At 34.7% G+C, this 20,803-nt stretch overlaps 1 protein-coding gene across 1 annotated transcript in view; it reads left to right on the top strand.

Annotated features, from left to right (window-relative positions):
- DHX36 (DEAH-box helicase 36) overlaps positions 1-20,803 on the top strand; it is a 42,887-nt gene that overhangs the window by 8,344 nt on the left and 13,740 nt on the right. The window contains exons 4-17 of the mRNA XM_081029760.1: positions 979-1,017; positions 1,784-1,954; positions 2,965-3,044; positions 3,774-3,848; positions 3,990-4,156; positions 5,615-5,696; positions 9,718-9,858; positions 10,113-10,215; positions 10,590-10,677; positions 12,139-12,194; positions 13,686-13,750; positions 14,583-14,726; positions 16,805-16,922; positions 17,862-17,960. Coding sequence (XP_080885886.1) covers positions 979-1,017; positions 1,784-1,954; positions 2,965-3,044; positions 3,774-3,848; positions 3,990-4,156; positions 5,615-5,696; positions 9,718-9,858; positions 10,113-10,215; positions 10,590-10,677; positions 12,139-12,194; positions 13,686-13,750; positions 14,583-14,726; positions 16,805-16,922; positions 17,862-17,960 — 1,428 coding nt within the window. The remainder of the gene's footprint in view (positions 1-978; positions 1,018-1,783; positions 1,955-2,964; positions 3,045-3,773; positions 3,849-3,989; positions 4,157-5,614; positions 5,697-9,717; positions 9,859-10,112; positions 10,216-10,589; positions 10,678-12,138; positions 12,195-13,685; positions 13,751-14,582; positions 14,727-16,804; positions 16,923-17,861; positions 17,961-20,803) is intronic.

Below are 20,803 nucleotides of genomic sequence, written 5' to 3' on the forward strand. Positions count from 1 at the left end.
AAAAATTAACGGACGGTGTTTCAAGAAATTTTTAAAAAGCGTGGCAATAATATATTAGATTACCTAGGACAGTTATCATTTTAGGTTTTTGTTTTTTTATCCTTTTCAATAAAGGGGGTTTGTTAAAGCTTGAGGCTTATGTTTTTATACCACTGAAGATTTTTTTTTAATGTTATATAACGTACCTAGTTCAGTGTAAACCATAGTGCTGCTTCTTAGTACTCATGTATGTCATTTTTATGCAGTGTGTGTGTGGGGTTCCTAAAGTTTGCAAAACTAGAAAGAAATTATCATGTAAAAGATACAGGAAGGAATTAGATACTCCCTCTTTAGTACTCTAGTTGTAACTCACCAAAAATTTGTTGAAGTAGCTTATGTGTGTCAAAAAGTGCTACTTGTTTTTTATATAAGGGTTTTTCAAAATTCAGATCTTTTGGCAGCCCTGAGGCAAAACATTTGAGACTCCAACTTTGACTTAACCAAGATCACAGTTCTTAAATGGTAGTACCTGATTTTCTTACTGCAGATATTACTTGTTTTACATTTTTATACTCAAAGGCAAATACCCAGAAATAATGTTTGAATCTGCTTCAATGCCTAATGCATTAGTAAATAGTGGATCTGTGAGTGAAAACAATATGATGTCTAAATCAAATCTAAGATGAATATACTATAAAACAAACAGAAAAAAATGCTGAAAGTGAGGGATTGTAAGAATGCTATTCAATGATCAGGTTTCATTTTACTGCTGCTATCTAAGAATAATAGAATTCTATTTTTCAGTGTTTCAAAAATAGTGATTGCTAATTCTTTTTTATAAAAAATAATATTTAAGTCTTGATTCTTTACATAAGCTGTGAGATAATAAAAATACGTTTGTATTCTAGCTTATTTATTGATGATATATTCTGATTACTAGGATTATAATATTTCTTTTTTTGGTGAAAATTAATAACTTTTTTTTTTTCTTAATTTCAGAATTTCAGGGAAAAGCTGCCTTCATTTGGAATGCAAAAGGTAAAATGAATATGCACTGTTCAATTTGATTTGCAAAATTCTTCTATACAATATTTTTAAAAACTATATCAAGAAATATAAATTAAAGGTCTTTTCTCTAAAGGATATTATTGGAAGTTCATTTTCTTTTGAATTGTTGAAGGACAAAAAGAAAAAATGGTCATGAAACAATTTTCCTGAAGTTTGCTCGTATTTATGTCCATAATTGAAATCTTTAGAGTTTAAAAAATAGAATTTTCAGGTGTAAGTTATTTTGGTCACTTAGGTATTTAAAACTAAGCATTTTAATTATTTGAAAGCAAATGATCTTAAAATAAATTATACTTTTCCTTATTCGTTAAAATAGTATATAAAACTTGTCCTGCAGACAGCTATTTTGATGAATTATGATATAAATCCTTAATGTCCTCAGTAGTTGTTTAGGTTTCAGGATTTGCCTTGTACTCAATAGCCCCACATGTCAACGTTCTTTTTAATTAATGTTAATTCTTATGCCTGGAACTTGTGAGCTGTCTCTTTTTGTTCTTACCAGTGTGTTTTCTTTAATAGTGCCTTAGCTCTGTTCTTTCAATAATTTGGTGTTTTTTTAGCTCTCGAAACCTGGTAGATCCAGATAGCCAAACTGCCAGCATTATGTGTAACAACATTTAAACAGTATTAATGTTTATTAGAAGCAGCTACCTTTAGTTTGGTAGAATTTTGATAACTATCTTTTCAGACTTAGTCGACGTGTGATGTCCTTCACTTATTTTTCCTTTTGAAATAGGAATTGGTAAATATGATCAATAATCATCAGGTGATAGTAGTAAGTGGTGAAACTGGTTGTGGAAAAACCACTCAAGTTACTCAGTTCATTTTGGATGACTACATCACAAGAGGAAAAGGATCAGCATGCAGGATAGTTTGTACTCAGCCAAGAAGAATCAGTGCCATTTCAGTAAGTTATCTCTCACTTTACAATTCCCCACTTTATTTTCCATTTTCCTTTGGGTAGTCTTGCTAGTAGCATTTTTTTCACTTATTTTCCCAAGACCTGTTGGTTTTGAGTAAGTAGTTTAATTTAAAGTAGTAAAAAGTGAAATAATGGCCTAAGTCAGTGTATATGGGATATGCTGATTGGGAGATTTTGCTTCTGAAGTATTATTTCTTTAAAATTGGTCATGTCATTTTTTGTTTCTAGCCTCACTTATCACTATTTGGTCATAAAAAGACTGCTGGTTACTTTTAGTTCCACAGATTATAATAACATTTCGTCTATCCAGAGTTTGTCTTTGGCAGCCATAACTTTCAGAGCACAAGAACTAGAAATTAAGAAACATCAGTCTCTAACAAAAAGAAACAAAAAAATTTTAAAAATCAACATGTACCATGCCCCCAAAAATAACACCAAGCTGGACAGTCAGCTCTAATGCGTCTTTTGGAGCAAAAATTAATATAAGACCCGGTATCATATATAATATATTACATTATATTATATTATATTATACCCAGTCTTACAGTAAAATAAAACTGGGTCTTATATTAATTTTTGCTCCAAAAGACACCTTAGGGCTGATTGTCTGGCCAGGTCTTATTTTTAGGTAAACATGGTATTTACCCTTGAATTACAAGTTTAGACCATGATTTCCAACTCTTAGAAAAGACAAAAAGAGGGAGAAAATAACGCAAGGATGCTATATAGAAAAGGCATTTTGAAAATAATGACGAGAGAGAATTTTGCCTTGGAGGGCTTTATAAGAGAAAATGAAAAGTAAGCATAAGAAGCAAATGGTCTGCAGCACTTAAGGGACACACAATGTTAGATACCTCAGAATTTAATTTTTTTTTTTAACTCATGAGAACGTAATGAACAGTTTTTCAACAATCCCAAAGATCCGTGGATGTTCAGGATATTTGTACTGAAGGGAATTCTGTTTTCTTTGTAACTATCGTTTATTTTAATTAAAGGTTGCAGAGAGAGTGGCTGCAGAAAGGGCAGAATCTTGTGGCAATGGTAACAGTACTGGATACCAAATTCGTCTCCAGAGGTAAAGAATGTTCATGCCTTGTTTACTGAGAGATTTTAGTGAAAATGTAAAGCTGGAGATTGTCCCCATTTTTATGCTGATTATTACAGTTAAAGTTAACATTTAAAGTAACTGAAGCATAGGAGGCTTGCAACCCACAGAGTCATTTTTTTAACCCAAATTCAGATTGGATTGCCATTTTAATGTCTTATGTTTCGGAATGATTAGAGAACTAACTTATTTCCTGGACGCACATTAGAACACCATCACCTGTCAGTTTCTTATACCCCCACCACCCAGCCCCTGACTTGATTTTGGTATCTTTAACCCTCTGATCTCACTCCACTGTATTTCTTTAGTACTTTTATGGAGACAAAGTTTCCATTTACCTTTTTAAATCAACTGACTTTCCAATCACTGAACGGAAGTTTGACTTTCCAATCACTGAACGGAAGTTTAGGCCTCTAAGTAATGTGTCGTTTTCTGAATGTTAGTGGTTATGCCTTTAAAAAGAAATTATTAACATTGTATCATGACAACAAAAATAATGTATGATAAACTTGAATGTAGTATTTCTCATTACCCTATTGTGGTAGGCATTCCTATAACTAAAAAATTAAGTATGAAGGTACTCATTAAAACTGTCAGCATTTTTCAAATTGAAGATTTTCTAACCCTTTGTTAGAAAGGTACTTAGTAATTTACTAGTAAAGAAACCAAGAATTATTAACTCTTGTCTTTCGTTTCCAGTCGGTTGCCAAGGAAACAGGGTTCTATCTTATACTGTACTACGGGAATTATCCTTCAGTGGCTCCAGTCAGACCCGTGAGTATGTTTCAATTCAGGACATTTAGTTATTTTTTAAAAATGTAATGATTAAATTGGATGATACTGATGGTTGACGTAAAATTATTCCTTTTTCAAATTTCATACTGAGTTACATACTTCACCACACTTCTGCTTTAGGCATTTGTCCAGTGTTAGTCATATCGTGCTTGATGAAATCCATGAGAGAAATCTACAGTCAGATGTTTTAATGACTGTTATTAAAGATCTTCTCAATTTTCGACATGACCTGAAAGTAATATTGATGAGTGCAACATTGAATGCTGAGAAATTTTCAGAATATTTTGGTGAGTAAAATTTATGATTGTTACTGTAGAAAGTTACCACAAAGCCATTGGATTCAGAGTTAATTTTTCAAAAATCTAACACAGTGCTGAGCATCGAGTAGTCAAAATAAGTGTTTAGCAGTTCATTTATTTTAACATTTTTCTATCTCATAGATTAGAGAATTGGGCCTATTTTTTAAATAATGGCATCATCTCTGTTCTTGTAGTGAAGACGTAACTTTTTGGTGCTACTACCAGATAATTAAGGTGGCATCAATGAAGTCAAGCCACAGATTTCAATAATTTTTATAAAGTTTTTTTTTTGTTTTTTTTTTGTGATTCTTCTGTGGCTTTTATGCACTATCTATCACAGGCTAGGATAGCAGTTGGCTAATAACAGTAATACTAGCGACAACTCACAGAATACCGTCAATTTGTGCCAGGTAGTATGTTTGGCACTTTGTCTTTATTCTCAGATTACCTTGTCAGGCAGGTGCTATTATTTCATTTTTACAGATGAGAAAACAGCCTCAGAGCAGTTAAGTAGCTCACCCAAGTTTGCATAATTAACAGAGGGCGAGGGGATTTGAAACTAAATTTGACTAGCTGCAAAGTACCTTTTAAAATTATGCTTCACTGTCTCCTGCTTATTGGGGAAGGAAGGAGGAAATGAGAGAGTTAAAATGGAATAGAGCTATATTGAATACGTGTTACTGTATTCAGCCCAATTTGATACATGTTCTTGTATTCAGCCTCGTTGATGCTCAAAGCCTTGTGAGATTGGTTGAGTATATCATGTCTCTTGTTTTCTGATGAGGTATCCAGAACTAAATTTGAGTGATTTACTCAAACTTATGCAAACTTATGCAAGTCAGAGGCAAATCTGTGGTACCACCTCAGATAATTTGACCTCTGCTACAGTGTTGACCTTTGTTTACAGTGTGTACTGTTGGTTTGGTTTGGTATAAAATAACATTTTAAAAAACAGTACTAAGAAACTTCTTTTTTTTAGCTAGTGATTCTACAATAATAACAATTTAATATTTGTTTAGGTATTGTTTTAACTACTTGCTTTTCCTGATGCTGGGTACCACAAAAAGAATGCTTCTTATGTAGATTTCAATAAAATCTGCACTGCCCCATCTTGGCTAATGATGAAGAGAAAATAACCACTAACAGTTTTGAGTCCAATTTAAAATAGTCTATTCTTTGGTATTCTGGGTTACTTTGTAGAACTGTGAAATGTGTGTACAGTTTAGTAGCAATGAAGATACTGAGTCAAGACTCAATCGCTGATTTTATTGAACTAGATAGGGAAAAAATAAGGTAGAACTGTAAAAGTTCAAGACCATTTTCTGAAGTTAAAAAAGTAATGGACTTTTCAAAAAAAAAAAAAGTAACAGACTTGTCCTGTTTATGATCTGTTTATTTTTATTTTGAACATTTGGGTACAGACTTATATTTTGTCTACCATAATAGGTAACTGTCCAGTGATACATATACCTGGTTTTACTTTTCCGGTTGTGGAGTATCTTTTGGAAGATATAATTGAAAAAATAAGGTGAGTAAATATTGGGGGATAAAAATAGTTTAAAAAAGTACTAATTTATCACCTTTCCTGCAAACTTTAGTTTCAGAAACTCACCCTTAACAACTCCCTTCTAAAACATTTTCCTTAAATCAGGGATCCCCAAACTTGGTTATAAATTAAAATCACTTAGAGCATGTTAAAATTTAGATTCCACATTCACACTCCCTACTTGAATTACATTACAGAGTCTGGGCTGATATCCAGGCATCAGTATTTTTTAAACATCCCTGGGCATACAGAGAACAAACTGATGGGTGCCATTAGGGGTGAGGGTAGGGGGCTGGGTGAAAAAGGTGAAGAAATTAAGTACAAATTGGTAGTTACCAGGATGTAAAGTACAACATAGGGAATATCGTCAATATTGTAATAACTATAAATAGTGCAAGGTGCGTACTGGACTGGTCACTTCCTTAATTATGTCAGTGTTTGACCACTGTGCTGTACCCCTGAAACTAATATAAAATAAGGTTGGATGTCAAATAAAATAGGTCCCTGGGCAGGCAGCAAAGCTTGGGAACTTCTGTCTTCAGTGCTTAAACCTCACTTCTGATCCTTGTACCTGGTTTTTATTCTCCTTGCACTTCCATTCCCCACCCTTTAAAAATGATTTTCCCGTAGCGTTCTCAATTAGCCTTTTCTCAGTCTGTTGTGATTTCACTGTGCAATCCTATTTCCATGCCCGTACTTCTATATTGTCATAGCTCTTTGAACTACAGCCTCAAAACTGGAGCTCTTCTGAAATGTAAACTTGTTATATAACTCTACACTCAGAAGCATTCCAGTACCATAGATACTGGATACCTAGAACCTCACATTTTTAAAACCAGAAATCATTATCTTACCATTCATTTCATTCCCACCATGCTTCCACCAAAAAAATTAAAACAATGTGTTTTGTTCAGTATGCCTTATCATGCTTACTGATGGTCTCCACCCAGTCATCTAAGCTATAAATTTAGAAACTATTAATATTTATCAAGAAATTATATTCTAGGATGAGTTAAAGGCTTACGTATTTAATAAGTCTTTCTGTACTCCTCGCCCCTGCAAGGCAAACCCTGAGAGCTTTTGCCTTGAACATGTCTTCCTTCTCATTTTTATTTCTTCTACTGAAGGTCCATATAACGTCTCCTCTGCTAATATAATAGTTCCTCTTTTGGCACTGTGGTCTTCACTCTAGCAACTGCTGCCATGTGTTTTCCTAAAAATCTGGTCATGTGAGCTGTCTCCCCCTAGGCAAGACCGCTGAGAGTTTTCTGTTTAAGAACCTTTATTGATGGATCACGGTGCATAGCAGAGCACCTCACTGGTATGCCCAAGTAAGTCACTGATCCCCACAAAACTCTGGCCATTAACCGTAGCTACTAGCAGCCTTCTTCAAAGGGTTGCACAACATTGGTATTTTGATGAGAACAGCGCTGGGAAAGGGCAGCCTCATAGGATCAGGTTCCAATTCCGTAACTAGTTCTCTCAAGGCTCTTTATAGTCTGACCCCATCCTGTTCTAGCCTCATGCATCCTTAATGCACCATTCTCTGCTCTGCCAGCATATGCCTTTTTATTCACAACTTGGTGCTTTGATACATGTTATTTCTACCTTTTAGACGTATGTTTGTGTCTTTTCCTTCCTTTCATCTGTAAGCTGTTGATTATGTAAAAACAAATCCCAGGTTGATTGCCCGTTAAACCTTCTCTGATACCTCTCACAGAATGAGTTGCTTTTTCATCCAGACTCCTAGAGCACTTTTATCGTGATCCTTACAACACTTAACCTTATTGCCACGTAATGTATCTCTTTATATTTGCCTTTTGCACTAGGTTTTACATTTTTCAAGGTCAAGGATTTGTCCTGTTCATCTTTGTAACTAATGCATAGCACAGTGCTTGGCCTATAATAAACATCTGAATAAGTATATGGGCCGATGTAAAACACTTGTGAGGAGATTTTTCAAGATTCTGCAGCTTGATAAATGAGAAAATGAAGAAATGATAGTAGGAAGGTGAGAAGAAAGATCCTACTACGTATTTTACATGGAGAGAATCAGCTAAATTTTGAGTAGATGTTTATTTAACATATTTTTTAAGGTATGCCTTGCACTGTGTGCTAGGATCTGAGCCTAAAACAAGGAAAGACTTGGTACATACCCTCACAGCTTATATCTAGACAGAGATATGGGTATGCTATCAATATAAAGTATGACTGACCTGTTCTGGGGAAGTAGAGTTTGTTAAGGATGAGATTAAATAGCAGGGATAGGCTGGGCAAGTCAGGAAAGCAGTGAAATTCAGAGTAAGACTGAAGAAAGTGTGTATGTCAGAGAGGATGGAACATACTAAAAGTGAGGTAGAGAGACTGTTCTGGTTTTATCAGTGCCCGTAAATTTTTATGCCCTCCCTCAATTCCACTTTCCACCATGTGTCCCACTTCCCACCACAGCACATTTACCAGTTGTTTTCTAAGAGAATAATAGTCAACAGCTTGACAATAATGAAAACAAACTTTCAGAGATCAGTAATGTAAAATTACATAAAGATGAATTGCTTTCTTAAGCTCTCTAGAAGACACCTTATGTTCAAGGAACTGTAACTAAAGGGTCTCTTGAAGCAAAAGGATGGTATCGATTCACTCGTTAATTGGTAACTGGCCCTAAGAGGGGAGTTGAAGGAGGGTGTCCTTGGATAGAAGTTTTCTGCAGAAACCCCCGCCTTCTCAGAAGACCTGCACTACAGGAAAGTAGGGAAGACAGTAGGGTGAGATGATATGGAGGGTTGTGATTGGGCCCTGGGGCATGGGGGTCAAAGGTTTCTTCTGTTGTTGGAATTGTTGGAAGCGGAGCCAACTGGGTCCATCCTGCTGACTAGGACTAATCTCTGTCTCAGGTTGTCCTACCTCACGCTGGTGACTCTATATGTATCGAAGACTTTAGGGGATTCCTGGGTCACAGGTACTGAATAGGGAAGGGGATTAACACTTTTTTGGGTGTCTGCTGTATTCCTGCTATATACCAGGCACTGTGCTTTTACTCTGTCCCTTTTTTATTGTTTTTAATCTTATGCCAATACTATTACAATGGTACTAAGCTCTCAAGAAAACTAAAGGCCAGAGATTCACGTAGCTAGTCAATGGCAAAGGAAGGACATCATTCCCATATTCTGAATCACAAAGCCCATGCTCCATATGCCCCATTCCATCTAGATGCTGTCCCTAGGTGAACTCTGAGGGGTTTTGGGGTTAAAGTTCAGGTTCATTTTTCTTTGTCTCTCTCCACTGCCATGCTTCTCAGAACCTATATAGGTGACATTCTTGTGGAGATGTGCCCTGCTTATAGCGGTTAGTGCAGCATGGTGGAGTCATAGTATAGTGTTGGACAGACGTGAGAGCTGAATGCTCATCCTGGCTCTGCCATTAGCTGTCTGTGGGCCTGAGCAGAATTAACATAGTTCTCAAGCCTGAGTCTGTGGATCTATAGATACACGATCTGAATCTCCTGGAGTACTAATTAAAATTCCTGGATTTGCAGTCCCCAACCAGACTTGAATCCAAATCACAAGGTGTAGGATTTAGGAATCTACGTTATACAAACTCTAGGGGATTCTTGTGTGTACTCGGGTTTGGAAACCTATATGTAAAATCTGAGTCGTCTGCTAGGCAATCATAACTATTATTTTGGACTCAATGCTAACTTTTTTTCCGAGCAAACTTAAAATTGAAGGTGAAAGTTATTCTACTGTTTATTTTTCATTTTGATTGCTGAAGATGATCTAGAGATGTATATACTTCTACAGGGAAGAATGATTTTTATACAAAATGTCAGATTTTATGTTAATGAATACTTGCAAATTAATTTATATTTAATTAGTGTTCACTAGAAATTATAGTGAAAATGTTCTTTTAAAATCTTTTTAAAAATTATAAATGTAAAAAGTTGTAGATGTTAGCTAAAACCAGAGTTTCAAAAAAGTGAAGCTATTTAAGAATGTTTTTATTGTAGATATGCTCCAGAACAAAAAGAACACAGATCCCAATTTAAGAGAGGTTTCATGCAAGGGCATGTAAATAGACAAGAAAAAGAAGAAAAAGAAGCAGTCTATAAAGAACGCTGGCCAGATTATGTAAGGGACCTGCGGAAAAGGTAAGTTATATTTTGTTTGAAAGTAAGAATACAGTGACTAAATGACTAAAACAAAAATCAGGGATTGTCTTCTTGAATTTGTGCATATGTAAGGAGACCATCAGCTAAATACTATGCTGATTTGACTTGTAAACACTATTGTTATCCCAGTAATTCCCCCATTTGCAGGTTGAGTTAATTTTTAGAATTTATAGGAAGTTAAACCTTAGGAAATGTTACCCAGTATTTCATGATTGTCTACTTAACTTTGATAGGTATTCTGCAAGTACTGTAGATGTTATGGAAATGATGGATGATGATAAAGTTGATCTGAATTTGATTGCTGCCCTTATTCGATACATTGTTTTGGAAGAAGAGGTTAGTTTTGTTTTCTTCAAGTAGCATAATTTTAATTTTATTTACATATCAAGGCCATGAAAAAGAAAAAAAATTCTTAAATGCTTTTTAAAAAAAATAGACTATGGAAGAAATTGCTTTTGATACCAGGAATAAATCTCAAAATACCAAAAGATTTAGACATTTAACCTATTTGAAGCAAAGACTGAATAAATGAAATCTGGTTTGTAGATCCTATTTTTAGAAAACAAGCTTATGCTCTTTAGTTATAATCAGTAACCAAAATTAATCCTGAGCTAGTATAATTTTAATGAAGACTTAAGGGTGTACAGATTTTTACTCTTAGTGTATTTTGTTATGTGATCCTTTGTAATGATTATTTCCCCTCCATACAGGATGGTGCAATATTGGTCTTTCTACCAGGCTGGGACAATATCAGCACTTTACATGATCTCTTGATGTCACAAGTGATGTTTAAATCAGGTATTATAGAAATGTATTTTATTCCAATTCCAAGAGTGGTACTTGGATCATGTAGCCTGGTTTTCATCTTTTATTTGCAGAAATGTTCAGCATTTGAACATTTTTACTTTTATTATCCCTGACTGCTCATTTTTTCAACTTTGTAATGAAACATTTTAAACTTACAGAAAACTAGAGAAATCATATGACTACCATAAAGCGCTTACTTCAGTGCAAGAATTATTCTTGGTGTCTAATTTTTTTCCTTTTTAAAGTAAATTGTAGCTGTCACATTTATCTCTAAATGTATAATCATGCTTTTCTAAAAATAAAGACAATTCCTTATATAACCACAATGCCATTATCATGCCTAATCTTTTAATATCATCTACTAGTTTAGTCTATAATCAAGTTTCCCCATTTTTTCCCCCTAAATGCCTTTCACAGCTAGGTTGTTTAAACTATTGAAAAAGTTAAACCAGGTAAATCTTTGACTCTAGCTGTAGAATATTATTCCTATCTTTTCCTTACTTTCCTCCATGACAATGACTTACGGAATTTTCTGGATTTCTCTGAATTTTTATGTATCATTTCATTTGATCCTCTCTTACCTGTATTTCCTATAAACTGGAAGTTATATCTGAAGGCTTAATTCAATTTTAGTTTTTTGGCTTGAGTTTTGATTGAGTTGATGTATTTCATACTATGTAACAGAGACAAGTAATTTAGAGCATTCTTTTCTAGCAATACCAGTTGCTTGACAGCGTTTCACTACTTTTTAAGTTCAGAAGGATCATAGAGAGTCTATGCGAAGATCTCCTTTGACTAACAACAGTTCTCTACTAGGGAAATAGAGCTACCTTGAATCATTTGGGCACAGTTGCGAGAGATTGAAATCAGTTTGCAGTTTTTGTAACCACAGCTAAATGAAATTTACCATTGCTTCTTTAACACTCACCCTCCATTCCATACTATGCTACATCAAACTTTCTATTGGCTAATAATCATGAATGAGTTTGAGCTATTTCATTTTGAAACTTAAAACATGAATATAATTTAGATTTCTAACAAAATTAATGTTTAAAAATGAGGGTCACTTTTGGAATGTATTACATTTAACCAGTGCATTAAAATCGTGAGGACTATCCAAAATACAAACTTAGATCCATTTTAAGTAAAATTCTTTGATCTTCTATTAAGTAGTGGGAATGGAGTTGATGCTTTTCTAGTATTTGAAAACATTGCCTCCAACTTTTAAGCATTCTAAGAATTTGGGAAATATGTTAATCTAACAATAAAATGTTGACAGTAACTTATTAGAGCACTCAGAAAACAAGAACATAAGAATAAAGTTGGTCTGACTATATGTAAGAATATAAATGAAGAATTATGTGGCTTAGCCTCTGAATTCATTATTCCATATATGTCTGATGGAGCTTTTCTGCAACTATCTTAAAGTTTAATTTTCCTTTTAATTTTCAGACAAATTTATTATCATACCTTTACATTCACTGATGCCTACAGTTAACCAGACACAGGTATGTTGTTACATTTATTCACTCTGTCTTTTAAACGGAGGCAAGCTTACAGGACTGATAATTGTGTGTTTTATTTTATTACTATGTTTTTATTTTTAAGGTATATTTTCAAATAGTAATCCATATAAAAAATACTCTTTAAGTACCTTTCCAAATGAGTCTTCAGGGGATGATTTTTCAAAAACTTGAATGAGAGGGTAATCCACAAATCAAATTAATTTTGTCAACATTAGGGAAAAGTTTATAAAGATTGGTTTCACCAACAACTTGTGTGGGTTTCCTGAATAAAAGAAGAGGTATGTGAATACCAATAAAAATAACTCAACCTAGAAATTAAGCATCTGACATACTATATACCTTGATATTTGAACTTGTTATTTACTAGAATTAGTATATTAGCATGTATGAGATTGGCCTGTTTTGTATGGTTTTGAATATTTTGGCTCAGTAAGATTCAGGGATCCTTAGTTAGAATGAACACAGCATTCTCAAAGGCAAGGTAATTTTCTGCAGTGTTTGCGAGCCCTGGTGGAATGTGATGGATCAGAAAATCTACTTCTCTTCCCTTTTAGTTTTTCCACTCTTTTTGTAAGAAAATATCAACACGTTTTTTTTTATTGAGACCCTTCTAATATCCTTTTTGCTGTTTCCATAGTACTAAGGTTCAGCCAGCTGAATTAGATACAGAGTGTATACCTGAGGGAAAAGAAGAGGAAACAGAACTCTTGATTCCAAAAACTGGATGGCAGAGTATCCAGTGAGAAGGCACTTCCATCTCTGACACCCTAACAGTTATTTATTCCTTTGCTAGAGAACATGTGACTAGACCAGGAAACAAGATTTCTCAATTATTATTATTTTTATACTATAGGCGATAAGTTTATGCTTTTTTTCCCTTTGCTTTACAGTCAAGTGGTACTTGGCTACATGTCTTTTCATCTATTTGGGTGGCTCTGTCAAGGGTGGCATTGTTTATAGGAGTCAGCATTTGAAGGGGATTTTTTTTTAATCTAGTTTGATTTCAAAAGCTACTATAAATGGTACATCCAGCTAATATCCATTCTAATGAGTTGGGCATTTGCTGGTTGGTTGGTGTCCTTACCATATAGTTTTGGGTAATTCATAATTCTTATCCTTAAACTAAATTTCTCTCCCTTCCTTAAATGTTTGATTAGACACTAAGATGTTTATACTGTCCAGCTTTTGTTTAAAAACATTCTGTGAATTTAAATTATATTTCATTTAAAACCTTGTTTCTGACATGAGTGGAGATTTGGATTAGTTTACTGAAAAGGAATTTTGTAATATTGAAAATGCTGTATACCTTATAAATGCATCTGTAAATATTGGAAATATTGGATGTATACATATGTCAACTAATGAACACAGAATGCTAAAAAATAACAGTATCTGAAGGAATTCCTCCAATTGCAAGAGTGATGTATCAGAAATTACTATACTTTTGGAGTTTTGATCTATTTATTCTTACAGGTGTTTAAAAGAACCCCTCCTGGTGTTCGGAAAATAGTAATTGCTACCAACATTGCAGAGACCAGGTAAAAATAGATTTTAATATCAACCTAGTGATTACATTAGTTTTGATCCTGATAAATGATGAACATACCTTAATCTTTTTTTTCTTTACAAAATGCTTTGCAATTTTTTGAAAATTAATTTAGTCATGGTAGTGAGCATAGGTTTATTTTATTGTTTTGTTATTTAACCTATACTAATGTAGCTCTCTTCAGAAACAGCCGTTTAAGTGGTTTTTTCCCAAACCTTTCCTAAAGAACCATGGGAGCTGATGTCAGTTTTGTTCTCTTTGCCTTTTGTTGGTTGGAGATGGACTTGTTTGGTAATTTGGCAGTCATTTATTAGGTTGGTGCAAAAGTAATTGAGGTTTAAAAGGTTAAAAATAGTTGCAAACACCGCACTTTTACACCAACCTAAATATGTACATCTTTTAAAATGTATTCTCAATAAATAAATAAATAAGTAAAATGTATTCTCTTGGAGGTATACCAGTATCACTGCAACAGACTCTTCTGTGGAAACTGATATTAAACCATGGCACTAGGGACCATGGGGGGTCAGGGGGTGTCCACAAAGCCAGGTACAAATGTCATCACACAAGCTGTGAAGTCTGGCTGGGGACAAATAAGAACTCAGCAGGTCCTCTGCAGAATTGGCACCGTGCTGCCATTGCAGCTGCTGAGGCTGCCTGCGATGAGGTGCTGAATTCCATAACTGCTAAGTGTGTGGAGAGGGGTGAAAATCCTGAACTGCTAAAATCGATTTCATCTAGTAAAAATGCTCTAAAATCCCTCTCTGTGGGCCTGTTATAGATTAATGTGCTTTTAATACTTCATATATCTATTTTTCAAACAGCATTACCATAGATGACGTGGTTTATGTGATAGATGGAGGAAAAATAAAGGAGACACACTTTGACACACAGAATAATATCAGTACAATGTCTGCTGAGTGGGTTAGTAAAGCTAATGCCAAACAAAGGAAAGGTCGAGCCGGAAGGTAAGATGGGACCTTTGTCTGAAGCCTTTAGAACACAAAAACATTTTAGGTAGTAGTAAAATGTATTGCTGGCATTTAAAAATATTATCTATTAAGAGTTACCTTTCATATTTTTTTTTTTGAAATTTACACATTTTTAAATGGGAAAGTTGTTTTAATCATAGTTTCTTTGGAATGATATTTTATGATTTTTCTTATTTCTCGATCCAGTTAATTAAAATTACTATTTATTTTTAATTCTTATTAGCTATATTACCTAGGTACATTTTTTTTTAAAGCATATATACTAATGATAATGGCAACTACTAATACTCTGAATGACAGGCCATCTCCTAATCATATTAACTTACTTAATCTTCACCACAATGCTCTGAGGTTATTATCTCTCTGTTAAGGCAAGGAAATTAAGATACAAGGAAATTAAATAATCCATTTAAAGTCACACAGCTTTGTAAGTAGCAGAGCCAGGATTTGAATCCAGGCAGTCTGCTTCCACAGTCTGGGCTCCTAATTTCTGTACTGGACGGAGCTGTACTGTTAGTAACGGGTGAAAACACAGGGAAAGTACCTTTGTCCATTGATGTAATGGAACATAAGAAATAAAAATATCTCTGTCTTAATGGGAGGAAAATGATTGGCCTTTAACACAAATACTTGTACTTCTTGTTCATTATTATGCATACTTCACAATATTTTTACATCCTTATTCATGTGCGTGGTAGAATCATTATCTGGAGTTGTAGAAGAAGAGGGTTAGCCTCTTACATGTAGAATGAAAAGATTCCCATTAGTCTTCAGATATCGGCTTAAGTAAGAAAATGAGAGTTGAAACAAAACTTTACAAGCCATTTTAAATTTGTAATATACCGATAAAGCTCTGACTCACTTGCTGTAATCTTTGCAGATTATCCCAGTATAGCTTGACTTCCATGTAGTTTATTAGATTATGTAATTGATGCTGTGGAGCCAGAGTCATGGCTTAGTCCAAGAAGAGTACTCCTCTAATCATTTATTAGGGGATAACTTGATTGGGGACCAGCAAGACTAGGGTCTTCCCATGCAGACCTGTCACACTACTGGATACTGATTTAGAAAACATTCACCGTAGTACGTGGGTTTTGCACACTTTTATAAGTGAATAGTACACACTCCAGGCCTTAGGTTTCATCCATGAAACAATTTGGAAATCAATTAAATGAAGTATTAAAGTTTATCTGACTCTTCATCCCCACCATCTTAGTGGCGGTTAACTGTGGAATTACAGTGTTTTAATTCAAATGGAAAATGGTCCCTTGTAGGATCCTTAGATATAAATTCCTTTAGCAAAGCCTAAGATTGGTAATTATTTTGGAGAGAGCAAACTATATTATGTGCTCCTCAGTGGAGGCTCTCTCTGTTTCTTCAGACATGATATAGATGATGGGTCTTTGCAGACTTGTGACAGAAATTGCTAAGATTTTTAGAATTTATTTTTATTCCTATAGGAAAAGGGCCTACCCCTCATAAGAGCCCATAGAAACATTGTTTTGCTTGAAACTACATAAAATGAATACCCTCACCTGTTCACATCTATATTTAATGTTGTCCAAAGAATAATATTCTTGTCACTAGATGCAAACAATAAGAAAAAAATTACTAACATTCCTCGGAGAGCTCACTAAATATAGCACATACCTAAAGGCTTTTTAAATAATATAGACAGGCTAACATAATGTCAGGATTTATTACATAAAATACTCATAAGGCATTTAAAAATTCACCTGGGTAGACTGCTGTTACTGAGCACAGTAGTTTGGATTTTACAGTAAGGTAGAAACTGAGAACGAAATTACTGGTGGGGGGGAGGGAATCTTCTATTTCTTAAAACTAGGACATAGGGATATGAGATTTAAGGCTCTTCAAAACAGGTGGGGAGAAGAAATATATGATTAATGAAAATAATCATTAAATAAATGAGTTGTGATGTGGCTTGTAAGAAATAGATACTGCCTACTTTCCTTGTCTACCTGCTCTTTTCTCTCGAGTTCTAAAAAGTCACTGATAAATGTTCCCCCACCACTTTTTTTTTTTTTTTTAAGAGTTCAACCTGGTCATTGCTATCATCTGTATAACGGTCTTAGAGCAAGCCTTCTGGATGACTATCAGCTGCCAGAAATCTTGAGAACTCCTTTGGAAGAACTTTGTTTACAAATTAAGGTAAATTAAGTGTGCGGGTTAAGAAACTAAATGGGGGTGGGGTTCTAATTTTTACCATGCATTTGTTTTCTATGTGGGTTTAGTAAACTGTTTTTAAACTTCCTTCAAATGTTTATTTAGAAATTTTTAATCATGTATTGCTCTGGAGCCAGATTGCCTGTGTTTGAATCCCAACTCCTCCCTGAACAAGCTAGTTTTGTTACATTGGGCAAGTTATTTAAGTTAACCTCATGTAAAATTCTTACTGGCACATAGTAAGTGTTCAGTAAATGTTAGCCCCTGTTAACTTCATCTTAAGATGTTATCCCTCTTTATAACTACTTACCATTTTTTTAGTATCATATATTTTGATATAATTATCCTTATTTTGAAAATAACTGGAAATCAACTTGTTTGTTGAAATTTTAACCAACTATTCTCATTAGTTGAGAATTGGTGAGTGAGTGGTAGAAAGTAGTATATCAGCCTTTAAACATGTTTTCTATAGAATCACAAATATAATTTTAACTTATTCTGATACTTGAGAATCATGTATACTATGTAGAAAGTAGTACATCAGCCTTTAATCATGTTTTTATAGAATCACAAATATGATTTTAACTTATTCTGGTACTTGAAAATCATGTATACTATGTTTCCCCGAAAGTAAGCCCCAGTTAAGATCATCAGCCAGTCGGATGCATTTAGTACGTTCTGACGATGTTCCAGAAGATGACATGACTGTATTTGAATAAATGTAGATTGTTGTACATGAAAAAATAAGACATCCCCTGAAAATACACCTTAATACATCTTTTGGAGCAAATACTAATATAAGACCTGGTCTTGTTTTCAGGGAAACACGGTAGATTTGATGCTTGACTCGAGTGAGTGACACAGGAAGACTAAGCTGTTATGTCAATATATGATACATGTTTAATTATATTTGTCTCTCCCCAGATTTTAAGGCTAGGTGGAATTGCTCATTTTCTGAGCAGGTTAATGGATCCACCATCAAATGAAGCAGTGTCACTCTCCATAAAACACCTGATGGAACTGGTAAACTTGTTTTTTTAAATTCTAACTTAGATATAGAGTGTTAGAGCATGTAAGCCAGCTAATTATGTTATATTTACTCTCATTACTGCAATTTTGCTCAGTGCCAAATTTAATACACTACTTGGTTTTTCAGGTTAGTTTATGAAATACGAATTAGAAAGGTATAAATTGATACCTTTGTGATGTTCTTATGTAACTGGGCCCTTTCTACACAGTATTTTTCATTGTAGGTCTGATTTAAAGTTACATAACATTTTGAAATCTTTGAATTACAGGTCTCTGTCTTTATTTGTATTCTTGAAATGAATTTGGTTGCTTTACTCTACACTTTCTGATTGCTGTAATGTTGTTAGAGCTTCTGTCAAATCTAAGTAACTTGATGACAGTATGGACATGTTAAAAAGGCAACTCTTATATTTTTAACAGGTGGCTATTCTCCAAAATATCATGTTCCCCTACCTGTCATTTTATTCTTACAGATTTTTTTCCTTAGTTTCTTTTTCATGAAATCAGTGTTTTGAGTAACTTGTTCCAGTGTGTTACGTTTGGTTGGTAGGCATTCCTGCCCAAGACCATGCTGTGAGGAGGCACAGGACTGGCTTTGAGTTGTGCCTAGTGAGGAAGAAGGTACTGAGTAGAGTGCCCAGGCTGGAGAGAAAGAGGTTAGATCCGTGCTGTCTAGTATGGGAGCCACCAGCCACATGTGACTATTAAAATTTGAATTATCAATTACAAGTTCAGTATTTCAGTCACATACACACATTTTATGTGCTCGATAGGCACATGTGACTTAGGGCTATATGTAAGGGACAGCTCAGAAACAACATTTCTGACATGGCTGCAAGTGGATTAGTGCTGGGTTAGAGGATGCCAAAAATGTGTTTTGCATACTTCAGTTTTATTTGAGCCATTCATGCAGACTAGTTTGAGAATTTGGCCCATATCAGAACATCGCAATAGCTCTAATAAATTTAAATGAGAAAGCATTGTATATTATCTAACCCTTGTTGGAATATATATTAGATTTAGTGAGGTTCCCGGTATTTTAGTAAGTAGTACAGTTTTACTAGTGACTTCTGTCCCCTCCACTTTTGTCTAATAGAATATAGCTCTGGAAAGCTCGGTGGTGCTGAGAATAAACTTATTATTTATGGTAGAGATGGACAACTAACTAGAGGATAGTTTGACTCTGAGACCTGAGTGGGATGACTTCCCCTCTCCCAACTGAATTGAAGAGCCACTGTAAGCAATTTGCAGCAACAAAATCATGAGAAGGCCAGAAAATCCTTGCCAGTAGTAGGGTCGAGAGGCCAGTTTTAAAAAAACAAAAAAACACGGCTTTTTATTCTGAAATACTGTATGCCTATACAGGATAAGTGAGCAAAGCAAACATGCCCAGGTTAATGATTTATCACAAAGTGAGCATTATGTCATCATTACTATGTTAAGAAGAACATTCCCAGTATCCTAAAAGCCTACCTGCTCCTCTCCTGATCACTGCCCCTCAGTCCTAAAGATAACCTCGATCATGCCTGTAATGGTAATATTTTGCTTGTTTTTCTTGGTGGTTTTATGATACAAGTGCACATCTCTATAAAGAGCTCAGTTTAATTTGGCCTAATTTGTGAAATTTACATGAACTCTCACAGGATGTGGGGTAGGGGTTTGGAGGGGGGAACAGGGTTCTGGATTCTTTCACTTAACATTGTGAGATTGAGCTGCATTATTGCTTTTAGTTGTAGTTCATTCATTTTTATTTCTTTACCGTACTTTGTTATATGACTACTGAAAGACATTTTGGTTATTTACAATTTGAGGCCATTACATATAATGCTGGTAAGAATATTCTTAAATATTCGGTATTTCTTGGTACACATGTTTAAGTATATCTCATGGGTATATGCTTAGGAGTGAATTCACTGGGTCATGGGTATATTGTGTGTGTGTGAGAGAGAGAGAGAGAGAGAGTGAGAGAGAGAGAGAGAGAGAGAGAGAGAGAGAGAGAGAGAGAGAGAGACAGAGAGAGAGAGAGAGAGAGAGAGACAGAGATATCAACTTTGGTAGGTAACACCTAGCAGTTTTCCAAAGTTGTGGAACCACTTTACACTCCTACCTGTGCCACTGGTGCTGGTAGGTGAGAGTTCACATTGGTCTAGCATCACCACCCTAGGTAATCTTTAATTCTAAGCATGCTGGTAGGTATATAGTAGTTTTGTGGTTTTAATTTGCATTACCCTGACTATTGAATTTGTGAGCAGCTTCTCATGGTTAATTGCCCATTTGGATAGACTCTTTTATATAAATTATTGATGCCTGTTTTTCTGTTAGGTTGGAAGAGATCATTATATACTTCCTGTTTACTCTTGATCTGAGCCTTTTGTCAGCTGTGTATTGCACATGTTTATATTTTTACCTTTTTACTTTTTCATAGTGCTTTAATAAACAAATTCCTAATTTTAATGTAGTCAAATGTCTCAGTCTTTTTCTTTGCTATTATTGCTTCTTATCCTTTAGTCAGTCTTTACCCTGGAGTCACAAAGATATATATATATATTGTTTTAATTTTACTATTTTGTTTTTCACACTTAGCTATATAATCCTTTGCAATTGATGTGTGTGGGGGTTGGGAGGTAAGAGGGGAGCTAGGAGTCCAAAGTTTTTACTTATGTAGATCAGTTTACATATGTAGTTCAGTTGACCGAACACTACAGAAAAGTCTGTCCTCTCTTCTTTGTTCTGCAGCCTTTGCCATAGATCTAGTGTCTGTAGGTCCTGTTCTACTCTGTTGGTCTGTATTTCTATCTTGAGCTGGTGCTACACTGCCTTAATTACAATATTGAGTC

The sequence above is a fragment of the Rhinolophus hipposideros genome (assembly GCF_964194185.1).
Source record: "Rhinolophus hipposideros genome assembly, chromosome: 2".
In the NCBI taxonomy this organism is placed as follows: Eukaryota; Metazoa; Chordata; class Mammalia; order Chiroptera; family Rhinolophidae; genus Rhinolophus; species Rhinolophus hipposideros.